Raw genomic sequence first — 23,402 nt, forward strand, 5'->3', positions numbered from 1 at the left:
CAAACACCAATATTCTATGGCTAAGCACTGTCAACTGGCCAAATTTCAACCAGATAGCTGTATAAATTAAGAATTTATAACAATTTAAAATAGGCCACCCCTCCATAAGCTTCCTCTATATCAGGCGTGAGACCACAGTTATTTTTACTATATGTTTCATATAGACACTAACCTGGCTTTTGACTTTATACACACCCCAATTGAAAAACAAGGACATGGCATCTCTAGAACAATTCAAGACACAAAATATAATCACAAGAAAACACCATGTTGACCATTGACCCGACTGTCAAAATTGAGTTCAAATACATAACCCTTCCGCCAGGGAGTCAATCGGCTACAAACAACTAATTTTCAGACTTCCACAAGCTATGATTTTTCCAATATTTACATTGAAAACTATCAATTTCTGCAATAGAGTGTCAAATTCAGTCAAGTTCTCTGCAAAAAGAACATTTTTTGCTTCTTTTTCATTCAATTTTAATAAAATATTGATACTTGAACACAAGCACTCTTTGTTTCTGTATTCACATCCGGATCTTGGATCAACGGGGGGCAGATAACTGTGGTCTTGAGCCAGTACAAGGGCTTTCCCATTATTTCTATTTATAAAAAGTTATGGATTTCTAATGCGCATGCGCATATATATCGCGGGAAATCTAATCGGAAGTGCGGAAGCAAAAAATTATGGATGAATACGAAGATGATTTCGCAGATGAATGGGAAGCTTTGCAAGACATAGGTAAATATTTATTATAAGTTAATTGCAAATAAACTAGTGTATACCAAAAATTCTGCTATGATTTTGTCGTTAGTTAATTTCGTCCACAGCTCGTTTCGCGACCGGTTGGTTCGTACCAAATGTGACAGAACCTAGTACATGTAGTATAGATTTTACATTTGATTAATTTAAAACATAGCTTATGGGGCTATGTAGTATAGATTTTACATTTGATTAATTTAAAACATAGCTTATGGGGCTTTATTGAGCTACAGTAGTCCATAAACTGATACCATATAATGGAGTTTCACGTGTCATTGACATGTCATGATGATTTAATTGATTCAGACATTTTTAGCATTCAATTGATTAGGATATTTTTTGGTGTTACCCATACAAAGCCAGCCAAGAACAAAACTTGTCAACAAATCTGAAGGCCACTTATATGGACCAAATAAACTCTTAAACAGAAACAATAAATTATATTTCAACTTGTCAAGCCCAACTGTCTAACTCTTAATTCTGTCTCTGTCGGCTTTTTATAACACAGAGTTTCTTACTGTTATTTATAACCAGATTTTTCATCGAAAAAGTGGGTGGGCACTCGATTGTTGTTGACAAGCATGCATTTCACCTATTTTGTTTACAGAACCAACCTCAACCAAGCCACGGAGATCTCTGAATTTTGCAACTCCTCGCAACAAAGTTCTCCAGAACAGTATAGATGATGAGATTGGCAGTCCGGTGCAGCCAGTGACAGCTCTCTTGAACTCCGGCCAAAAGAAGAGACAGAGGGAGAAGGGCAGTCAGTCTGACAGTGATTTGGAATATGATGATGAAGACTTTAAGTCATCAGGTATTCTATCTTATTTAGTCATAAAAATGGTAATTAGGATTGTTGAGCTTGAACAAAATAATAAATTCTTATAGTTGGACTTCTATTTTGTATGTTTTAACTTTTCTAAACCGGAATTTTATATTTTGCAAAAGATTAAGTTTTAACTTATTTAAGATTTAAGCCTTATCCTGTACAAAAACAAGAAGTATTTGGCTTGACCCAAAGATATAATTAATTTAAAAGTATATCTACTAATTTACCTATTGATTTTTTTTGAGCCATTTTGGGTTGAAATAAAGCCTCATTCCCAATGCTAAAGCATACGTTATACCCACATTTTTTTCGCCTACTCAGGTAAAAGTTTTCTTAAAAAAAGGAAGGAGCATTTTATGATTTACCTCTGCCCATTGAGCAAGTGTAGTGCCAGTCAGGCCATCATTTAAAAAATGTTTGTTTGCGAAGCTCCTACCCACAATTTTTGGGGTGGGTAGGTAGGTAGTGATTTTTTTTTTTTACAGACGACAAAGGCAAATCTATATGACCCTCAGTCTGATGTAAGGGGTATGCATATTTTAGATAACAGCACTGAGAATTCAACGACAGAACCATTTTATTATTTTTCAGATACATGGATACACTTTAATATTTCTAGGAAGTCTTTTAATAATGGGTCTCCCAGAGTCCTTGCAGGGTTTGCAGATTGGCAGTACAACACCGTTGGTCTGTAGAGCATCAAAGGACCAAACACGAAATTGTCCCAAAGAAACATTTGGGACCAAAAAAAAAAAAATAATAATAGTAATTAAAAAAAAAAAACGGCAGCGGTAGCGATAAAAAAAATTGGGTCGGGTCTAATTTCGGTGAGTGGGTCGGAGCACCGCAAACTAACATTTTTTTAATGATGGCCCCATGAAATTTTTGATAGGTTTGGTAAATAAAAGGTTTGAAAACAAGTTGAACCTTTTATGAATCATGTTTGTATTTTCCCCCTTTTTGCCAAAATGACGCTACTTTTCCCTTATCCAAAGGCCCAGCCACCATTTACTTAAAGGAGGAAAAAAAACATTCCCAATTAACAAGTACAATTTATAAAAGAATTGGACCCCCAAAAAGTTTTTTGTGTATGGAAGAGTTTGTTTTCATAATAGCACTTTACTTGATCACATTGATTATGTTTTATCTATTCTGTTGTTTTTTAAATCCGTGTTCATTTCTAAAAAAAAAATGGAATTTCCAATTTTACTCAAAATGTAATTTTTTCCAATGAGAAAGGCCCTAGCCAAATTCCAAAAATGGTGGAAAAACACATACAAACTACAAATATTGTCTTCATAAAATGGTGGGAAAACACTTGAAAACTACAAATATTGTCTTTATGAAAATGGTGGGAAAACACTCATTTTTCCCCAATCATGCAATGAGAAAGGCTCTAGTCTCATTCCGAATATGGTGGAAAAACACTTACAAACTACAAATATTGTCTTCATTGTTGTTACTAAACATTATCAAGTTTACTGGCTTAATTTTTCACTAAGGTGAGTCAAACTGCACAGAAACATTATTGTTCCAGCTCCAGTTACAAAACGTAGCAAGCCAGACCCTGTGTATGAAGACGACGAACTTTGGGGTGATGACCCCCTTCAAGAAAAACTCCTTTCTCCCAAAATCAAACCTCGCAGTCTCTATGACAACAAGGGGTCAAAAAAAGGATCAACAGGGTCAAAATTTATTAGCTCAGAACCACTTGAGCAGGATTCAGATTCTCCAGACAAAAAGTTGATTGAACTTATTCTGGAACATCGCTCAAAGTCAGGAAGAGAACTGCGACTGGATACAGAGGGAAACAGAAATGAAAGCTTGATAGATAGTAAGTCACTGGTCATGTCTTGTTAATATTATTTTTTGTTTTATTAATCATAAGAACTACAAGAAAGTGTTTGTACAAAAACATTCTGTAAAATGACAATTACAAAGTAAATGACTTCTATGCGATCTTTTTGCGCTCTGAAGGCTGAATGCGAATTTAGTATTTTCAGGTGATTGTTGGCGCCAATAATATTCACTATACTGTATATTATGTTTATCCAATGAAATGTTGAATTAACCTCATGGAAACAGATCTAAATATATGGCCTCCAAATAAGAAGCGTCAAGCCTATATGTTAATCTCTCGTTTGGAAGACATTTCTGTGATAATTTTTTTGAAACTGTATTTGAAATATTTTTCAGTAATGAATAACCCTATGGGTATAAATAATTTTAATGCAGGTATACTTAAAATATTGCTAAAAACTGAATTTATTGTTCTATATTCAGTTTTCAACCTAGTTTATGTGTTAACATAACATGCTTTTTGCCCACATGATTTTTCCTTTTTGCGTATGAACTAACAGGTTATGACTATGATCGTGTGAGGGTCCTACGGAGAATTCCCGGCTCTGCCTACCTTGCTACGACCGGAACAGACGGGTCTCGTGTGTATATGACTGTCAAGGACGATCTTCAGTATGAACAGCAGGTAAACAGTTTGAGCTCATCTGTTTTTCTTCGCAATGATCTATTATGCTATGATCAAAATGAAAAAATTCAAGCAAAAAATTGAAAGTAAAGTTAAAAAGCAACAGGAATTATTAAGACTTTGATATCCATGTAAGAAATGTCAGTCATTGATCTATTTTACATTGCACATTCAAATTGTTAAATAATAATGGTGTGGACTCGCTTTTTTATCACCTTATTGAAAGTGGAACCAGGTCCCTTTGAATCGTAAAAAAATATGTGATATAACTGTAAATTGTGAAAAAAAATCAAATGAATATTTTTGAAACATGGCTTACATCTGTTCAAATACACCTCTTTGAAGGAATTTACCAAAAACTGATGGAGGGGGGAAAAGGATATAAAATGTGAAGCAGGAAAATGAAACAAAATATGATGATGTGATACAGAATTGAGAATATTTCTACACCTTATGTGAACTTGTACTCTAGTGGAGGTGTAAATGGGGCCCAATTTTGGCCCCATTTTAGGTAGAAAAAAACACTGCCATGATGTGAAATAGATAATGTAAAGTAATTATTGTATTTTCTGTTGTTTCAGTTTACAGATCTGGGGAAGTCAGTGAAGGAAAGTAATCTGCTCTCTGTGCCCATATCTGCACTGAGAGAACAGCTGGAAGAAGAGGTACATGTTGTCTCCTTTTTGTGTCGCCTGAAAAGACGACATATAGGGGTTACTTTTGTCGGCGACGGCGTCAGCAGTGTTGGCGGCAGCGTCCGCGTCCCATTTTCGCTTGTCCGGGGTATATCTCCTAAATTATTAGTGGTATCAACTTGAAATTTCATATGTAGATAGATCTAATTGAGGGTGAGGGCAAGTGCAGTGCACAAGAACTGTTACTCTTGCTTCCATATTTTTAGAGTTATTGCCCTTTGTTATTTTTCATGCTTAAAGTTTTGTCCGGGGCATATCTTGTAGAATATAAGAGTTATCAACTTGAAACTTCATATGTAGATAGATCTCATGGAGGGCAAGTGCAGTGCACAATAACAGTAACTCTTGCTTTCTTAGTTTTAAAGTTATTGCCCTTTGTTAATTTTCATGCTTAAAGTTTTGTCCGGGGCATATCTTGAAGAATATAAGAGGTATCAACTTGAAACTTCATAGCTAGATAGATCTCATTGAGGGCAAGTGCAGTGCACAAGAACCGTTACACTTGCTGCCATATTTTTAGAGTTATTGCCCTTTGTTAATTTTCTTGCTTAGGTTTTGTCCGTGGCATATCTCGAAAACTATAGGAGTTATCAACCTGAAACTTATTCTGTAGGTATATCTGACTGAGGGAAAGTGCAGTGCACAAAAACCGTAACTCTTGCGTCTATAGGTTTATAGTTATTGCCCTTTGTTAATTTTCAAGCTTAAATTTTGTCCGAGGCATTTCTCGAAAACTATAAGAGTTATCAACTTGAAACTTTATAGATAGATAGATCTTATTGAAGGGGATCGCAGTGCACAAAAACTGTATCTCTTGCTTCCATATTAGAGTTATTGCCCTTTGTTAATTTTCATGTTTAACTTTACCTTGCACACTTTTTTAGCTCACCAGAGCACGAAGTGCTCAAAGTGAGCTATTGTGATCGGTCTTTGTCCGTCGTCCGTCCTTCAACAATTGCTTATAGAACATCTCTGAAACTACTTCGCCAAATTCAATGAAACTTGACAGGAAGCTTCCTTGGGTGTCCCTCTACAAAAATACAACAAGGGGTTACGATTGATTAACAACAACAACAACAACAAAATGGCCGACTTCCTGTTTAGCTTTAAAAAACATCTTCTCTGAAACTCTCTGAATCGTAAAAGGTGTTACTACCAACAATAACACAACCATTGATTTGATATTTGTGAACTTTGACAGTTACAAATCTGTTGGTGAATTGGAGTCTTACTTCAGCCATCATAAACCGGTCTGGATAGCAGTTTAGACAGAAGCAAGACAGAGATACTCATTTCACACCTGAAAACGTATTAATCCATTATCTTCAAATTATTTCTCAATGTCATTGACTTCAGTATTTATTGTGCTCATTTTTGCTTAAATAACCAATTGCTTGCTCCCGGCTTAATGTTGTTACCGTCAGTTCAAATGCCACCTACACGTGAAAGTTAAATGGCAACATCATTGTCTATAAATGAATAAAATGCCAATCTAACAGCTATAATGTCGACAGTAAATAATTCGTCAGGCGACACATCCGACTCGCGGAGTTCTAGTGTTTTGTTTCAGAGTGAACACTAAAAATATTGTCATCTGTTTTTGAAGCTGGTCCGTGTTTGGAAAAAATTGATCAACTGATTGTCACAGCCTTGGTGTTGTGGGCTGAAGAGCATCATGCAAATTCTTTAATCTTAGCTTATTTCAAAAACTGTTTAAGATTAACATAAAGCCTGGTACATATGTTTCCAATTACAGTATGCACATATGTATCTGGTACTTTACTGGTTAGAACATTTGCGGAGTTATGTATCTTAGTTTACTGAGAAAACATGGACAGGTACTTCCATCAGCTTCCAGCAGTCTTGTGAATGCTTTGAGCTCATCAGTTTTGGTATGTAGAGAAGCATGAACAGTATATAGTGTCAATCTTAGACTAGCTTTTGCAATTTTCATAACATGATCAATCTACATGTATCAGGTTTTCATCAATGTTGGGGTTTTTATTGTTAGGACACATGGCTGCAGGTTATATTGATTGATATCTGTTTGTTTTCAGCGGCGGTCTAAGTTACTTGAAGAAACACAGTCACTCAGTGAAAATATTCACAGGTAGGTCTTTTAAAGATGTATCTCATATGAGAAAGACTTAAAGAAATGTTGATACACATTAATGTACAATTAAATCAAAGGGATGATAACAATCAGGATTGAGAGATTTCAATACAAGGGTCTTCTTAAAGTTGTAAAGTTAGTTTTACGCTTGATATTTGCATTAAAATAGTATAGTAAGGAGTAGGGCTTTGAAATGAATACAGTTTCAACAGGGTTATAATCCGCTTTTTGATTTTCAGAATAGGGACTTTCCGTCTGTTTGGAGGTATCCATAAAACATCTTTTAAAAGTCATTTCTTCACCACAATGTTCATAGTCAAATTAAAACAGAAGAATAGTTGTCCTTGAAATAGAAGTACCAATAATATAGTAGTCAATAATATCAATGGAAATGAAGTATTTCAAAGTAAGAATTATTATAAGTATTAAGTTATTACATTTGTATTATCAAATGACCAGTGAGATACTTATCTTAGGACGATGATCTAAGTTGGGGAATGACTTCAGGTGCTTATTGACTATTGGCCAAGTGATGATACTTTATATGTATCAACCAACCACCAACGGTTCTAAAAGCCCCTGAATTGAATCCATTATTTACATGAGCATATTGTTTTTGAAACTCATTTAATCATCCCAGCCACTAAGATTTGTTTGGACTGGGAATAAAAATAATGTCATGGTTCAGATCTAAGTTCCATTCTTTATAACCCCATTTTTGCATACAACAGACAGTTGAATGATCGGGACCAGGGTTTTGAGAGCAGTGAAGATGATGATGACAAGGAAAACTTCCCTAACCATCAGGGGCCGCAATCTGTTCTTAATACAGGGCCTCAGAGACACCTCTGGGTAGAAAAATACACTCCCAGGCAATACACAGACCTTCTCAGTGAAGAGGTTAGTATTCAGATTTCTCTTCTGAAACCTTAAATCCTCAGTTAATTTTAAGTATGTGAAATTTTACCACAGTGAGAGGACCACTTCCACAGTTGAAGAAATCTTATATGTACTAAACTGTCAGGAATTGCCCTGGCCAGTTTCTCAGGGCCTTCTTTTTGACTAGAAGTTTGCATCAACAGTCGTGATGGCATATCAAAAAATAGGATCCATTTGATACCTGTTTTGAGCTTTCAAAGATTATTACTGGATAATACCAAGGAATGGTAAATGGTTCTTAATAATACATATATAGCAGATCTTAAAACTGTATATTTTATGCTATATACACTCTTTAGAGCTTGCGTTACTTGACCATCAATTGGACCCATTATAAAGTCTTATTTTAAACATAACATACTTAACGTGTAATGCAGAGTATAAACCGGAGCCTGCTCCACTGGTTGAAGATGTGGGATTATGTTGTGTTTGGAAAGGAACTTCCTGTGAAATTGAAGGAGAAAAAGAAAGAGGACTTTAAGAAGAAGAAATGGGGCCAGCCTGATATTCAGGAGGAGTTGGACAAGCACCACCGACCACTGCAGAAGGTGGGTATGGCTTAGCATCATCTTGGTTAATGGAGTATTGATAAAAAAGGGGGAGTTTAAGAGAAGGTGGGTCCAGCTGAACATTTAGGACTTAGAGTTAGACCAGCATCACCAACCACTTCATGAAGGATATTGCAGGATATTTAATGGAATTCACAAGGTCGCTTTCATATTATTTAAAACAATTGACTGATCGCTAATAAATATGTTAGCAAAGTTTTTTGGTGAAACCATTGGTTGATACATCAAGGTTTAATTGTTGGTCAACTACTGATTGATTGATGAATCTTGACTTATCACTAATGAAACTATTTCTTGAATTGACAGCCTGTCATCAGTATGATTTGTATTGGCCATTATATGCACAATTGCAAGCGCTTATTTCTTATTTCCGCCTCCAGGTAGCTTTGCTGTGTGGCCCACCAGGTCTTGGGAAAACCACTCTCGCTCACATCATCGCAAAACATGCCGGATATAACGTCATCGAGATGAACGCCAGGTATGACAAAATGACATGGATATCGTGTGAACAACATTTATGTCCTTTAATGTGCTGTTAATGGATCATGGATTTTTCCTTCTGATTCAGGCACCTACACATTAAAAATAATTTATTTTTTCTGTGAAACAACTTAGTGCTTACCATTTGAGTTTATAAAGGTCTGCCTGCACCTTTTAGCTCAATTATGGCTTGAACCTGCCATGAAAAGTGAAATGGTGTTTAAATGTCGCAAGTGACATTAGATAGAACAGACTGCAATTCCAAGTCAAATCCAGATATTACATACAAGAATTTTTTTTCGCTTGGAAGTTACATAAATTACAACAAATAGTAAATAATTTTATCAAGCAATTTAATCTGAATGTGTAGTGTTTTAAAATGACAAGCGTCCAGATGTCTGTACAGTTATGACTATTGTAACCTGTCAATGTATTGTTGTAACATCAGAAGATGCACAATTTGCATACTCTGTTGAAAGTAAATTTTTAGTGGTGGTTAATTTTCTTTCATAAATACCGCTTAATTTTGACCATAGGTCGTTTACACTTGTATGTTTTCTCTGTTAACAGTGATCATGAAAGTGTTGAGGTGTATATCTCAGTTGCTCAATTTTATTCAAATTTACAAGGATAAGCTTTCCTTCTTGACAGTGATGATCGAAGTGCTGAGGTGTTTAAAAACAAGATTGAGTCAGCCACGCAGATGAAAGCTGTGTTAGGAGCTGATCCCCGACCAAACTGCCTCGTCATTGATGAAATAGATGGAGCACCTCAGGTATGAATTCTGCAGCATTTACAACAGCTATCAGGCCCAGATATCATGTTGAGATGTCTTTTGGTCATTAAAAGAGTTTCTTTATTCTTTAAAGTGTACACATTTTTTATGTCCCCACTTATTGGGGGGGGGGCGTAATATAGGTTTGCCCTTGTCTGTCCATGCGTTCGTCTGTCTGTATGTCCGTCCGTGATTCCTTCCATAGGTATTAAATGCAAACTTGTGTCATTCAAAACTCCCCAACTATTTGACCTAGTTTCTTGTTTCAAAATATTTGTTTCTGTTGTGTTGCATGAAGATAATCTGATAACTGTTGAATCACATAAATTATACATTTTGGTTTGTTACTTACAATATTAGACACCCATGAATCCAACACATACAGTATATACATATACTTTCAGGCAGCCATAAATGTGCTGTTAAATGTGATACGTAAAACTGACGTGCAAGAAGTGTCCAAGGAAGGCAAAAAGAAAAAGAAGGAAGAAGGGGGCATTCTGCGGCGACCTATGATCTGTATTTGTAATGACCAGTAAGATTGAGCTATTTGGGGTATTTTGAATTTAAATAAAGTTGGATCCCTTTTAAGTAATTTATATCATGATGCTATTGTAAAAGACCTGTACATTTTGTCTAAGTATTTTTGGTAAAATGTTTTTGATATATTAAAGATCTATGTCGACAGCCATTGTATAGAATGGTATAAAATACTATGATTAATAAAACTGCCTGTCTTGTTAAAGGTATGTTCCAGCATTAAGACAGCTTCGAATGAATGCCCTTGTGATCAACTTTCCCCAGACCGACCCCACCAAGCTGGCAGCCAGGCTTTATGAGGTACAGTCAATTTATCACAGACTTGAGTCTGATTTCTCAAGTTAAATGAATCCTGATATAATGGATTGTCTTATTAATAACGAGCCAAAATTTATCCTTGTTCTGTTCCTTTCACACCAAGGGTCTGCAGGTACAGGAAAATCAGTAATATTACCCTATAAGCCTAGTTTAATAACATTGAATTCTGTAATTTCTCCAAAAAAGACTTAATGATAAAAAAGAAATGTGTTGTTGATGTTTTTTTATCCGTTAACCATTGTATCCAGTGACTTTCTAGAAGTAGTCTTTATTTAATCATGTTTTCCTACAGCTGCGTTCTTCTTTCTTTTCCAAAGGTTATCAGCATGGAGCGAGTACGATCAGACATGAACACATTGCTAGCCCTGTGTGAGAAGACGGACAATGACATTCGTTCATGTCTCAATACGCTACAGGTAAAAAACAAACCCATATTTATAGTATGACAGCAAGAGTGAATTATTTTATAGATTTATAAATTCATAAAAAATATGGATAATATCTAGGTAATATATATGCATAAAGATCAGGGTGAATCATTCTAAAGTTAGATTTACCCTGCTTGGGGCCTGAATTTTTTGTACTGAACTATTCTATATCAGGATTTACAGGAACGAGATTTTTGTTTTGTTATTCCTGGAAGGCATATAGTTTAAATGTCATAAAGATAAAATATGCACCTGTAGTTGAATAGATACTAGCTCACCCTCCTTGACAAGGGTAAGATTTAATTTGTTTACCTACACTGCCAGTTCTTTCTAGAGTGTCTTTATGATAAACAAAATTATAAAAATTATCGAACATTACTTTTCAGTTTATCCGTGGCCAGTGTAAGGAATTGACAATGCAGAATGTTCAGTCGTTGACAGTAGGACAGAAAGATTCACACAAAAACCTCTTCTCTGTGTGGCATGATATCCTCGCACTTCCCCGGCCTAAAAGGTTTGTATTGATTCTCCTAGTAAATAACTTAATTGAATGCATATTTCTTGATTAAGATATGTCTAAAAATATGTGATTGAAGTATAGCGTTAAAGATGTCTACCTCTTAGACAACAGGCTTGTAGGTTCGAGCCTCGCCAGAGGTGTCTTCTCATGGACTTTTAAACAGGACCCATGAATTTTTTCTACCCAGGAAACAGAGTTAGAATAATTTACATCAGCTGATAGCTGCTCTTTCCAAAAATATACAAGTAACAGTCAATTTATTTCCCTTTAAGGCATATAATAAATGGAACATTGTTTGTTTTAGTGTAAAATCGCAATGTTTTGCACCTCGTCATTACCAAAATTAAATGTTTTTAGCAAAGCAACTCTTGAATTAGAACTTTTTTGCTGACTAGGTGAAATATAAATGCTATTTTTCATTAAAATGAGCAATTATCCACTGTATAAACTAAATAAACTGGATGCTGATATATATGAACAGTGTGAAAAAATAAATGAAATATTCATAATAATTGTCAATAAAATGATGTGTGGTAAAGAAAGAATACCATTTTTGTCTCTCTGTCATACACCACATGTAAAGTTTGTAATTAAAATAATTAGGTATGTTAACATAGAATACATGTAGATTTGTTTTTCATACTGTGTCCATTGAATTGCCTTTCAGTGTTTGAAATTGTTTATTTCAGACAAAAGTTTGTGAACCTGCAGGAATCTGGAATGAAAGATATGGTGCTAAATACAACATTGCCTGCAAGGTCAGAACAATACAATACACTTTAGAAGTAGGAGAACTATTCTTTATTCACTCTTAATACTTTTAGAAAATGTAAAAAAAACAAAGGTCAATTGAATAAAAAATAAAACAAAAATGCTATTTTATTTCTTCAGGTGGTGCCGTTGTAGTCTTGTTGGCTGTTGTTGTTGGCCAAATATTTATGAAATTTGCCACACATTGATCTGATCTAAGAACTGTTATATATTCCAGGTTCAGTAATATCCTTTCCTTGGTGATCGGTGCTGGTGAAACAGACAAACTCACCCAAGGCCTGTTTGAGAACTACCTCGAGTGTAAATTTAAGGACCCTTACATGGATGGTGTAAGTGTTAACTACTCGAAGTATAAGGATTGATACAAAATAGAGTTAAATTCTTTAACAAATTCATTCTTAAACCTCTGTTAATGAACATTTGTATCTCAGTGATCTCTGGTTAAAAGAATAATAACTTTTATCATGTTCAGCCATGAAAAATAGTTGATTGACCCTGTTTCACATTCATTCTTAACCTTTGTATTTCAAACAAATGTGCATTAAAATGAAAAAAAATAATACTGGTGTAAAGCTTACATAATGCAGCTGTTTGTTAAGTTGTATTGCTATTACTTGATTCAGGGCAATGCTATTAAATATTTTGGGGAGCACACCAATTTCATTGGATAAAAAGTGGCAATGTCAGACGTCTTTGTGTAACTCTATGAAATATGACTGACATTATTGGCAAGGTATCATATTAAATATTATCCAAGTTTTGTATTATGTTCTCTTCATTTAGTCTATAAAAATAACAATTAATAAAAATAACAATAATAAACTTTTTGGGACGACAGTCTTAAATTGGTATTGACATTTGTTTGCGTTTTGCATTAAAATATTAATGTGTAAATTATGTATGAGGAGTCATTACTTGCAGATAACAATGCATGTTTACTAATAACTTATACTTTGTCCATTTAATGCCCAAAAGCATCATTCAGAATAGCTTTCTGATCTCGCCATTAGCCAAGATATCTTCTTTGATGAAAATCATGTTAAACAAGTAATTGTTTGTATTGGCCATTACATCAGTTATTGTTAAACCGTTATGTGCCATGAAAATTCTGTGTTGTGATTGATGAACACAAATTTTCATGTGATAGGAATTTTGAAGATTGTGAAAGAATGAACAGTATGGAAGTGGTAATTTGCAGCAAAGGAGAAATAACCATACACCAATTGTGTTAATTCTAATGTTCCGTTAGTTCCCTTGAGTTGTAGGTGGTAGAAAATATCTGTCATGCATTATGCAATACTTCACTGTAAGTGGCATTTTGCTTAAATGTGACTTTCATTTTGTATCAGTTGTTACTATATTTTGCATTGCACTTTACAAGCAACTTGCTTAACATTGAGTAACAAAAATAAGTACTATAGTGATCAGGGCTGGGTCCAGGATTTGACGTTAGAGGGGGTGTAACTTAAGGCTTTAATCTTTTGACATGCACCCCTCCTTTAGAATCGAAATTCATTTGGTTTTAAGTGTTGGCAGGCCGGTTTGGGGGTACTCCCTCAAGAGGATCTGCTAGTGATGATTCTTGACTGTCCACGTTAAGCTGCCTCACTGAGAGTCTTTGCTAAAGTGGTATTTAATTGTGTATCTCCAAAATAGCACTCTGCCTACACAACTCTTCTATGCTCTTACCTTTCGCTTCCTGTTTCAGGTTTCCATGGCAACAGACTGGTTATGCTTCAGTGATGAGGTGAACCAATACATACAACACAAGCAGGATTACCGACTGATGCCTTACCTTAGCTATTTGGCCTTGACCTTCCACTTCCTGTTTGCATCCAACTCGCCACCGAAGATTCAGTACCCTCACAGCATGGTGGATGTAAGTAACATTTATACCTCTCTGTCTTTGAAATAATGTTTAGACCCCTGATTTGTTTCATTGCTAATATGAAATCACTTTTGTTACTATGCAGGAGTTTAATAATCAGTAATGCTCTATAGTTATGGTGTAAAATAACATGCTGGGTTTTCATTAAGGACCATAAAATGTCATCAGTCGACAGCCTAATCGGTAGTCTTCATATGTCCCAACATATGAACTTGATGCCGTGTTTTTATTGTTTGTTATCCTTTTCAGTGTAACCAGCGACGATTAAAAAGTGAGAATCTCGTTTCTAGTATGTTAGTGGACATGTTACCAAGCGTAAGGAAGTTCCTTAACCTTCATACTGTGACAGAGGACATTTTACCCCCGCTGATGGATGTTATACAACCTATGTTCAGGCCTGTAAGTTTTATTTCTTCCTTAAGTTAAAGACAGCAGATCTTAACACTGTTTTTGTGTCGCCTGTGAAGCCCGCCAGCTTCATACGGCTTACTTTGTCTGGTGGCAACATCATAATTATTTATGTCTCCCCCATTTATGGGGAGACATTGTTTTTGCCCTGTAAGTCTGTCAGTCCATACGTCACACTTTGTCTTAATAACTATAGAACGCTTGGACCCAGCAATTGCATACTTCCTATGCATGTTGATCATGACCAGATCATGACTGATTTTGATTTGTTGACCTTCAGACGAAAAATGTTGGTGATCTTGGAGGTAAATAGTAGATGACCCCTAAGTCAGTAGGTCAAGGTCACAGTGACTTTCAGGTTTTTTGGTCACCAGTCTAAACGCCACTTTTCCCTAGAGAACGCTTCCACCCAGGAACTTCATACTTGGTTTGCAGACGTTGTTGGTTCTTTCCAGTTCAAAAAGTACAGATTTAATGTCCATCATTGATTATTTCTCATCTCACCTGACGAGTGCTTTTTCAAAAAATCAATCTCTACTTTCATTTCTGAATAACTTATAAAACACTTGTTGTAAGTCTTTACCTTGGGAGGTACATTGATCAAGGTCAATAGATGACCCCTATTTATTAAAAAAATAGTTTGTCAAGGTCAAAATGAAGGGCGCTCCCGACAGTTGACACATCTGATTAGTGGAATTCTAGTGATGTTGACCAACTCCAATGCATGTAACCCAAAATGCCTTACAGAAAGTTAAAAAACATAACCCTAAATGTTTTCACATCTTTTAAGCATATCATGTATGTGTATGTACTTCTTGCAAAAATTTTGATGCTGATACAAAGAATGGGAAAGTTGAATTACATTTTTGCATACTATTACCATGGTCAGCTAAGAAAACATATTTTTTTTTGTGAACCAAATGTCAAACTTCTATTTCAACCATATTGAAAATTGGTATAAATACCAAATGTTTTATCAATTATTTTCCCCCGCCTATGAAATAGGGAAGGGGATATTGAAATGGCGTTGTCCGTCCGTCACCTGCATTTTCTCAGTAACTAGCCGATATAATTTCATGAAACTTAAAATAAATATGAAACACTATACTGGAATGATGCCCGTCCAAAAAAAAATTGATTGGTCAATTGTCCTTGGAGTTATTGCCCTTGTATTTTGAAAAATGCACATTCACAGCCATTTCTCAGTCACTAGCTTGCAGAATTTCATGAAACCTAAAATAAATATTAATTACTATACTGGGATGATGCCTGTTCATTTTTTTTGGATTGGTCAATTGTACTTGGAGTTATTGCCCTTGATTTTTTGAAAAACTCTCATTTACAGCCATTTCTCAGTAACTAGTTGGTAGAAATTCTTGAAACTTGAAATAAATATGAACCAACATACTGCGATGATGCCTGTTTATTTATATTTTGGATTGTGTAATTTCTATATGAGTTATTTGCCCTTGATTTATTAAAAGATCCATGTTTGCAGCCTTTTCTATGCAACTAGCTGGTAGAATTTCATGACACTTGGTATAAATAAGAACCAACATACTGTGATGATGCCTGTCTATTTTTCTTTTGGATTGGTCAATTTTCCTTAGAGTTATTGCCCTTGATTTATTAAAAAATCATTGTTTGCAGCCGTTTCTCAGTAAAACCAATGTGCTTATCTTATTCTTTCTGAGATTTTTCTTAACCTTCAAGCACAAACAATCCATCAAGCACAAACAAGCCATCGTTGGCGGGGGATATCTTTTCACTGAAAATGCTTGTTAATAAATGACTTGCTTGCTTGCTTACTTACATTTTATATGTTATACCTGCAGGTGAACACCCAGCTGTATAGTGCACGAGAAAAGGAGGAGTTACGGCAGCTTGTGAATGTCATGATTTCTTACAATATGACCTACATTCAGGAGAAAACTCCAGATGGACAGTATAACTACGCCCTAGAACCGTAAACGCCCATATCTATCACCTTTCTAGTACTCTGAACATTCAAAAAAGCATCCATGTACTTTGAGAAATTTTAATCCTTTGTACTTTCAAAAGAGCATTGATGATCATTTATTGAATTGTAATGCTCCGAACAGTCAAAAAGCATCGAAGCTCTTTTATGAAATACTAATTCTCTGTACACTCAAACAAACATCATTGATCTTTAGGGAAATTCAATTTCTCTGTACAGTCCAAAAGCAGTAATGGTCTTTTGTGAAATTCTAGTCCTTGATACTATCAAAAAGCATCAAATGTCTTCTGTGAAATTCTAGTTGTTTTGTTTAAAATTAAGATATTACAATTGTGCTATGAAAAGACAACTATTGATAGATGAGATTTTATGCCTATATCTTTGAAGAACAAAACCTGTTGTGTGGAATGACTGATAACTGTGATTGTTAGCCTATTAAATACATTTCTTTTTCAGACATGTTGATGAGGTCACAAGGTTTCCTAACATGAAGCAACATCGGCAGCTCTCCTACGCCTCACGGCAACTTGTTGCAAGGGAGGTAAACAATGATGATTTGTAGTTATCACAGTAAAGTAAGCAGGTGAAATTATAGCTAGGTACTCCATTTTGAATTGTTTGTGTGTATATGGAAGTTGGCAAAAAATATATCAAAACTAGAATAATTAGACAATAACAAAAAACCTATGAAACAAGGTTGTCCGGTTAGCACAGTGGTTAGCACACTCGCTTCTCACCTAGGCAACCTGGGTTCGATTTCCGGCATGGGCGCATGTGAGTTTGGTTTGTGGTCACCAAGCAGAGCAATTGGGTTTTCTCTGGGTATTCCGGTTTCCCCCACAACACAAGACCACACTCGCCAATGAGATTGATTAGTATATTGTTGTATTAAATAACTTGGTTCACAATCCTTGTAAAACAAATTTGTTTTAACCTATGAAAAAATTTACTGTCATGAAACAATGGGCTGTTTCATCAGGAATCCTAGGGTTGATTTTCATACAGAATTTCAGTGGGGATTTTTTTGTTATCCTAGGTTCAAAAAGTGCTCTGGGTTCTTTAAAAAATGGCCCCATAATGTTTAATAGTAATATAACTAACAGTTGATACTCCTGAAATACAAGCCTAGCTTTGTGAAATATAATAATGATCCCATGTGTTATATTCCAGATTGAGTTAGAAAAGATGAGAAGAGCAGAACAGGCTCGAGCACCGAAATATGAGTACGTTAAATCGGGATGTAGTAATGATACATATCATCATCATCATCATCATCGTCATCATCATCATCATCATTGTCATCATCATCATTGTCATCAGCATCGTCATCATCATCATCCATTATCCATCATCATCATCCATTATCCATCATCATCATTATCATCATCATCCATTATCCATCATCATTATCATCATCATAATCCATTATCCATCATCATCATTATCATAAACATCATTGTCATCATTATAATCATCATTGTCATCATTATCATCATCATCATTGCCATCATCATCATTGTCATCATCATCTGCTTGGAGGCAAATCATCCATTCATAGATAGCTCCTTGCAGTTTGACCATTTTACAATATGTTTTCACTGCCATGCCAATGAGATTTAGCTGCTAATTAGATTTCATTACCAATTTAAAATCTGTACCGGTACTTTTATCAGTCCTAAATGTCTAAGGAAGATAACAGATATGAAATCTTAAAATCTTTCGTTTATTATCATATTTTGCTTATTAGAGGAAAATATGTATGTATTAAAACATTATTAGATTCTTCTTATATTCAGGGGCTGTTCAAAAATGACATAGGCACTGTTAAAGAAACACTTTCACCACTTTCACCGAATAGAACATTTGATATGAGCCCTTTTGTGCCATTTTGGGCCTTTCGTATATAAATATTACAAATGAAATCATCATTTATTAAAAAAAATGCCAAATATAATAGTATTATTACTTATTTCGACAGCATTCATAATCTGTGTTTAAAACAACCCAATGGATTTAAAATATAAAAATTCTTTTTTTAAATGGATCCTCAAATCGTTCTTTTTGAATGTTCCATAAAGATTCCATGTTAGGAAAACAACTAAAATTATAAGCTAGTTATAATTTTGATACGTTATGAAAGCACATCATTTCAATCATGAACTTTCTAAAGGACGTCATGTGCATGACGTCAGATTAAATATTCAATATGCCCAATACATGATCTCACTTGTGAACATGTATCTGGAGCAATATAAGTGATATAATCATGAAATTTTCAGTATCCAATAAAATAATGAAAGCAATTGTATGTCTGAAGGTCCAATTGGCGCGATGTGGCTCATATATTGCTTACATGCTCTTGTGTAAAGCCTGTTTGATGGTGAATGTTTTCTCTTTTAGCACTGTGACTGTCCCTGTAGAGACACCTGGGCAAAAGGATGCAAGGGGAAATCCAGTTTCTACAGGAAAAGTGGGCGGGGAGAAAGCTCCCTCTGTCCCAAGCCATCTACAGAGGCTTACAGCAAAACCCCTTGGCAAGCAGGAAGAAATGGTAAACTTATATAAAATTATGTATAAAAAATAGTGGCAGAGTTACAAGTGAAAACATCACTGTGTGCTAATGAGTGTCTGTGTAAAAAAAACTCTAAAATTTTTTTTTATTGCTTGGTTCAAGGTCAAAGTCACACTATGAAGTCAAGGGTCATATGACTACATTTTGTGTCCGCTCCATGTCTATAAATAAATCTATATATCTATATTATACCACTTGAAGGATCTTTAAATAACTAACCACAATTATGTCATATCCTATATCCACCATATTGAGACAATGTGCAGAGAGCATGTTACAACCAGCTTGTTTCAAGGTCAAGGTCACACTTAGAGGCCAAAGTTCATAGACTACCTATGTGTCTGCTCCATATCTCTTGAATCACTTGAAGGATTTTAAAATAACTGGCCACAAATCACGAATGTTCACCATATTGAGATGATGTGCAGAGGGGGAGACATCACTTTTTATTACAACAACAACCGTCTAGTCATAATTTGTTGTTGTTTTTTGTAGCTGTAAATCTTGGTTTTAAATAAGATTATATTAACAATCTTTTTTACTTACTTTTCAGCAAGTTAAGGATTTTTTTGGCCGTGTGGTCAAACGATCGTCTCCAGAGACAAAATCTTCAATATCAGGTGATTGCTGAGGGTTTTATAATAGGAAGCAGTTTAAAGCATTTTAAAAGTGTTTTCATGGCTTCTTAACAATAACATTTTAGTTCCACTGTGTTATGATAGCTTAACAAAATATATATTGTATAATTGTATTGGAAGCTTCTTTCCTTTTGTACAAGAGGCTGTGGGTTCCAATACCACTAGGAGCACTTTTTCATGGTGTCTCAACAGTCAACATCATGCCTCAGTTTCATGAAGAAACTTTAATACTTTTAAAGCATTTTGAGACTTGAAGGAAATTATTTTAAAGAAAATGATGATATTTTTCCTTTATTGTGAAGAATCAAGTTTAAGGATGATATTGATAAATGAAACTAAATACTGAAACTGGTGATGCATAAGGTGTTTTTAGAAAAATGGTGACCGATACTGGTTTCTGCCAAAGAAACACGCTTCAGTATTACTCAAATAAGATGAAGCTTATGTTTTCACATTTGAGCTTATATACATAGTATTATCTTCAAAAATTACAGTTTTGTATCCATCTTTTATTTCAGAACGTAAAGAGAAAGGAAATGTCCTAGCCACAGACATCTGGTTCCATTTCCAAAGTGGGTACTCAAACGCTGTACGCCGAACTGTTCGAGTAAAGGAATTCTTATAATTGCTGACTGAATGGTAGAGCAAAAAAACACTCATTTATGATAGCTGTTAAACACAATGTGGCTGTCCATTTGTGGAAAGGAGTTCTAGTCGCAGTACTGAATTGTGTAACTAGTTGTGAAGAACAGTCAAGAGGAGAAACCTGGTGCTAAGAACTGTCATTGCAAAGAAGTCTGCAATGCTGGTACCACAATATCATGCTTTAATTACTACATACATGTTAACAAACTTGAGATATTAAAATGTCCTGCCGCAAGTGCTGTCAGCAGTAACAGGGCTCCTAAGTTATACTAGACAGGGATTCTCATGTTCAGGGTTTATCCTGAAACCAGGATGGAGAGCATTTAACTTCTGACTATTGAACAGATGTAAATGTTGGTTTTCGCTTGGATATTTGCATCAAAAACAGTAGGAAGAAACTCAAAATGAATATAATATAAAATATATGACTTTTGAAACAATTTTAAAAGGGCATGAATCCTTCATATACAAACAGACCCCCGGCCATGATTGACAATTATCAGCTATTAGGACCCCTGAATAGAGGAATGGGATGAAAAGCTTGTAAGAGGGTCATAAATAATTATATGATGATATGTTGTAAGGCTGAGCCATTACAATACATACAGTAGCTGACCTGCCACAGTGAGATAATATGTATAAGCCAATTTGACTGAGTTCTTGCATTAGTTGATGTGGGTTTAAGGGTACACGTATTTGAACTTTAGAATTAAACATAATTATATATTAATTCAATAATTACTGTATACGTTTGTATTAAAATGATTATTTGTGTTAATCATTGGCAAAGGAAGTCAAAAATTGACCGATAATGGAAATCGGTTAAATGAATGATGACTCTTATAAAAAAATATTTAAATGGTATTTATTTCAGCAGTTGTGATTTTCAGTTGTTAATGTACATGTATTTTTATTGAAATTCAAATATATGAAAGGTAAAGGTTAAAAAGGTCATTTATAATGTTTGTAATTGTTGTTGGTAGAAGTTGGTTAATGATATTGTTATAAATATGTACATATTATGTCACAGATACATTATTCTTGTTACCTGAACACCTACACTTACTGAGCAAATAATTCATTGTGAATGATTAACTGACTGAATAAATTATTTAGATTTGATTTTTTTACATTCAATAAATTATAAAATGGGTGTTTGTTAGCATGCTTTAGTGCTTTGTAAATTATTTTATAACTATTGTGTTGCCTCCGAAGCATGTCACCGTCAGACACAAGGATAACTACGTCCGGCGTCATCGACTTGATCATCCGCGGTGTTGCTCTTAAGATTCGGACATTGATTCTGAACATTTGAATGACTTGTATATTTGTTGAATGTATATTTCCGTGATGACCTTTAGAGTGGGGTCAGTAGGTCAATGTCATTTTAATCTTTGGGCCTGCGACATTCGTGACCTGTTTAGTTTTAATAAATGTTTGTTACTACTTTTAACATTGATATTCACAAAAAGTGAGAATCGCATCTGTATGAAAATGAACTTGTTTTAATATGAGTTGATATTATTTGAAAATGACTTGCCAACATATGATATGATACCTTGGGTTAATGTGAAAAAAGTACCTAGCAACACATTTAAACTTGGATTGTATTGGCATCTTCCGGCATTAGGCTCTTTAGTATATTTTTGACAAGTTTATAAGACGAACAATTTTGACGAGAAATACACTGTGAAGTAAATTTTGTCTATAAAACCTGCTTTAATGGCTTTAATCTATGCTGATAAAATAATCGGTACTTGCACACGTTCTAAAAGTTATCAACACGAGCTGTCGTGTGACAGCGCGCCCGACTAAACGCCGCTTTGTCTTAGAAATGAATGCATTTGTGATTTTATACGCGCCTATCAAAAACAAGAAAAAGGTCGATCCATGGCCGTTATTTGTATTTAGGTTAATATGAATTCACGTATGGAGTTACGTAACCCCATTGTGTGATGCCCGTGAACATCAATTACTATTTGAAGTATGAAGTCCATTGAGTGAACATTATTTGAGATCTGAGTTAAAACTCCAAGATGCTCTAAAACTCACCGGACATTTTTAACTGTAACTACAAACTCGTTCAAGAAATTCACATGCAACTACGTACACTTGCTTCTAGTGACAACAATACGTGCTTGTGTGGCACGGCCCATAACTCGGGCTGTAAGAAGGGTCGATAATGTCCCACACTTTATAAAGTCGGGGTGTTTCCATCTGCCCACTGGAATCCAAAACCGTTGGTCTTCTGCATGATTAGAGAAACGTATGCCAGAATAGATAGGTCAAACATTAAGACAAATGTGGATCAACAGTGGAGTTAAAGTCGGCTTTTGAGTTTGTTTCATGGTATTCAATCACTTGGTGTCAGACATCATTTTTAATTCTCTTGTAAACGGGTCCTTTTCCATCTGAAAAGTGAAGACCATGCCTTGTTCTTGTTGACTTTTTGTGTTTCAGATTACTTATGGCGAGGTATATTAGGATGTCAAGTTTCCTCTTTTAAGCTTAATTCCTCTTTTTCGGTCACAGAACTTTAAATTTAAATTATTGCCATATATGTGATTTTGATTTTTGTCGTATTTATATGATGTGGTAGGGTGTTTTTGTTCAGCCCCCGATTTCTAAAAAAAAAACTTTCTTAAATATGATTTTATAAAACAAAAAGTAGTTTATCGTATGTCAAATATTATTTCCTTTAAAGATGCACTCTCACAGATACAACGATTTTACAACTTTTTTTTGTCTTGGAAAGTGCATTGTTTTGCGTAAATGTCTGCAAACCAATGATAAAAGATTGCTGACAAAAGATCAGATCGCAGATTTTCATATTATAATGTTTTATGGCTTAACCCGTTACTAACGGTTTAAGAGAAATGCATTAAACATCAATTTTTGAACTAAAATATAAAAAATCTGCAATCCAATTTTTTGTCAGCAGTCTTATATAACTGGTTTCCATGGATTTTCGCAAAAATTGGCTCGTTCCAAGACAAAAAATAAAAAAAAAGTTGTCAAAACGTTCAATCTGTGAGAGTGCAGCTTAAA

The 23,402-nt window shown here is 34.9% G+C and overlaps 1 protein-coding gene across 1 annotated transcript; it reads left to right on the plus strand.

The window, feature by feature from the left end:
• Nucleotides 1-652: 652 nt before the first annotated feature.
• On the plus strand, nt 653-21,507 carry LOC128243500 (chromosome transmission fidelity protein 18 homolog). Its single transcript, XM_052961301.1, has 24 exons — nt 653-742; nt 1,371-1,577; nt 3,130-3,426; nt 3,953-4,077; nt 4,659-4,742; nt 6,830-6,882; nt 7,617-7,785; nt 8,202-8,372; nt 8,774-8,871; nt 9,525-9,648; nt 10,053-10,183; nt 10,395-10,488; nt 10,824-10,922; nt 11,321-11,448; nt 12,144-12,212; nt 12,443-12,554; nt 13,934-14,104; nt 14,363-14,512; nt 16,357-16,487; nt 16,956-17,040; nt 17,670-17,722; nt 18,900-19,050; nt 19,625-19,691; nt 20,228-21,507. Exons 1-24 carry the CDS (start codon nt 688-690, stop codon nt 20,332-20,334), a joined length of 2,931 nt encoding a protein of 976 aa, XP_052817261.1. The 5' UTR covers nt 653-687; the 3' UTR covers nt 20,335-21,507.
• The last annotated feature ends 1,895 nt before the right edge of the window (nt 21,508-23,402 follow it).

Source organism: Mya arenaria, chromosome 2 (assembly GCF_026914265.1).
Source record: "Mya arenaria isolate MELC-2E11 chromosome 2, ASM2691426v1".
Classification (NCBI taxonomy): Eukaryota; Metazoa; Mollusca; class Bivalvia; order Myida; family Myidae; genus Mya; species Mya arenaria.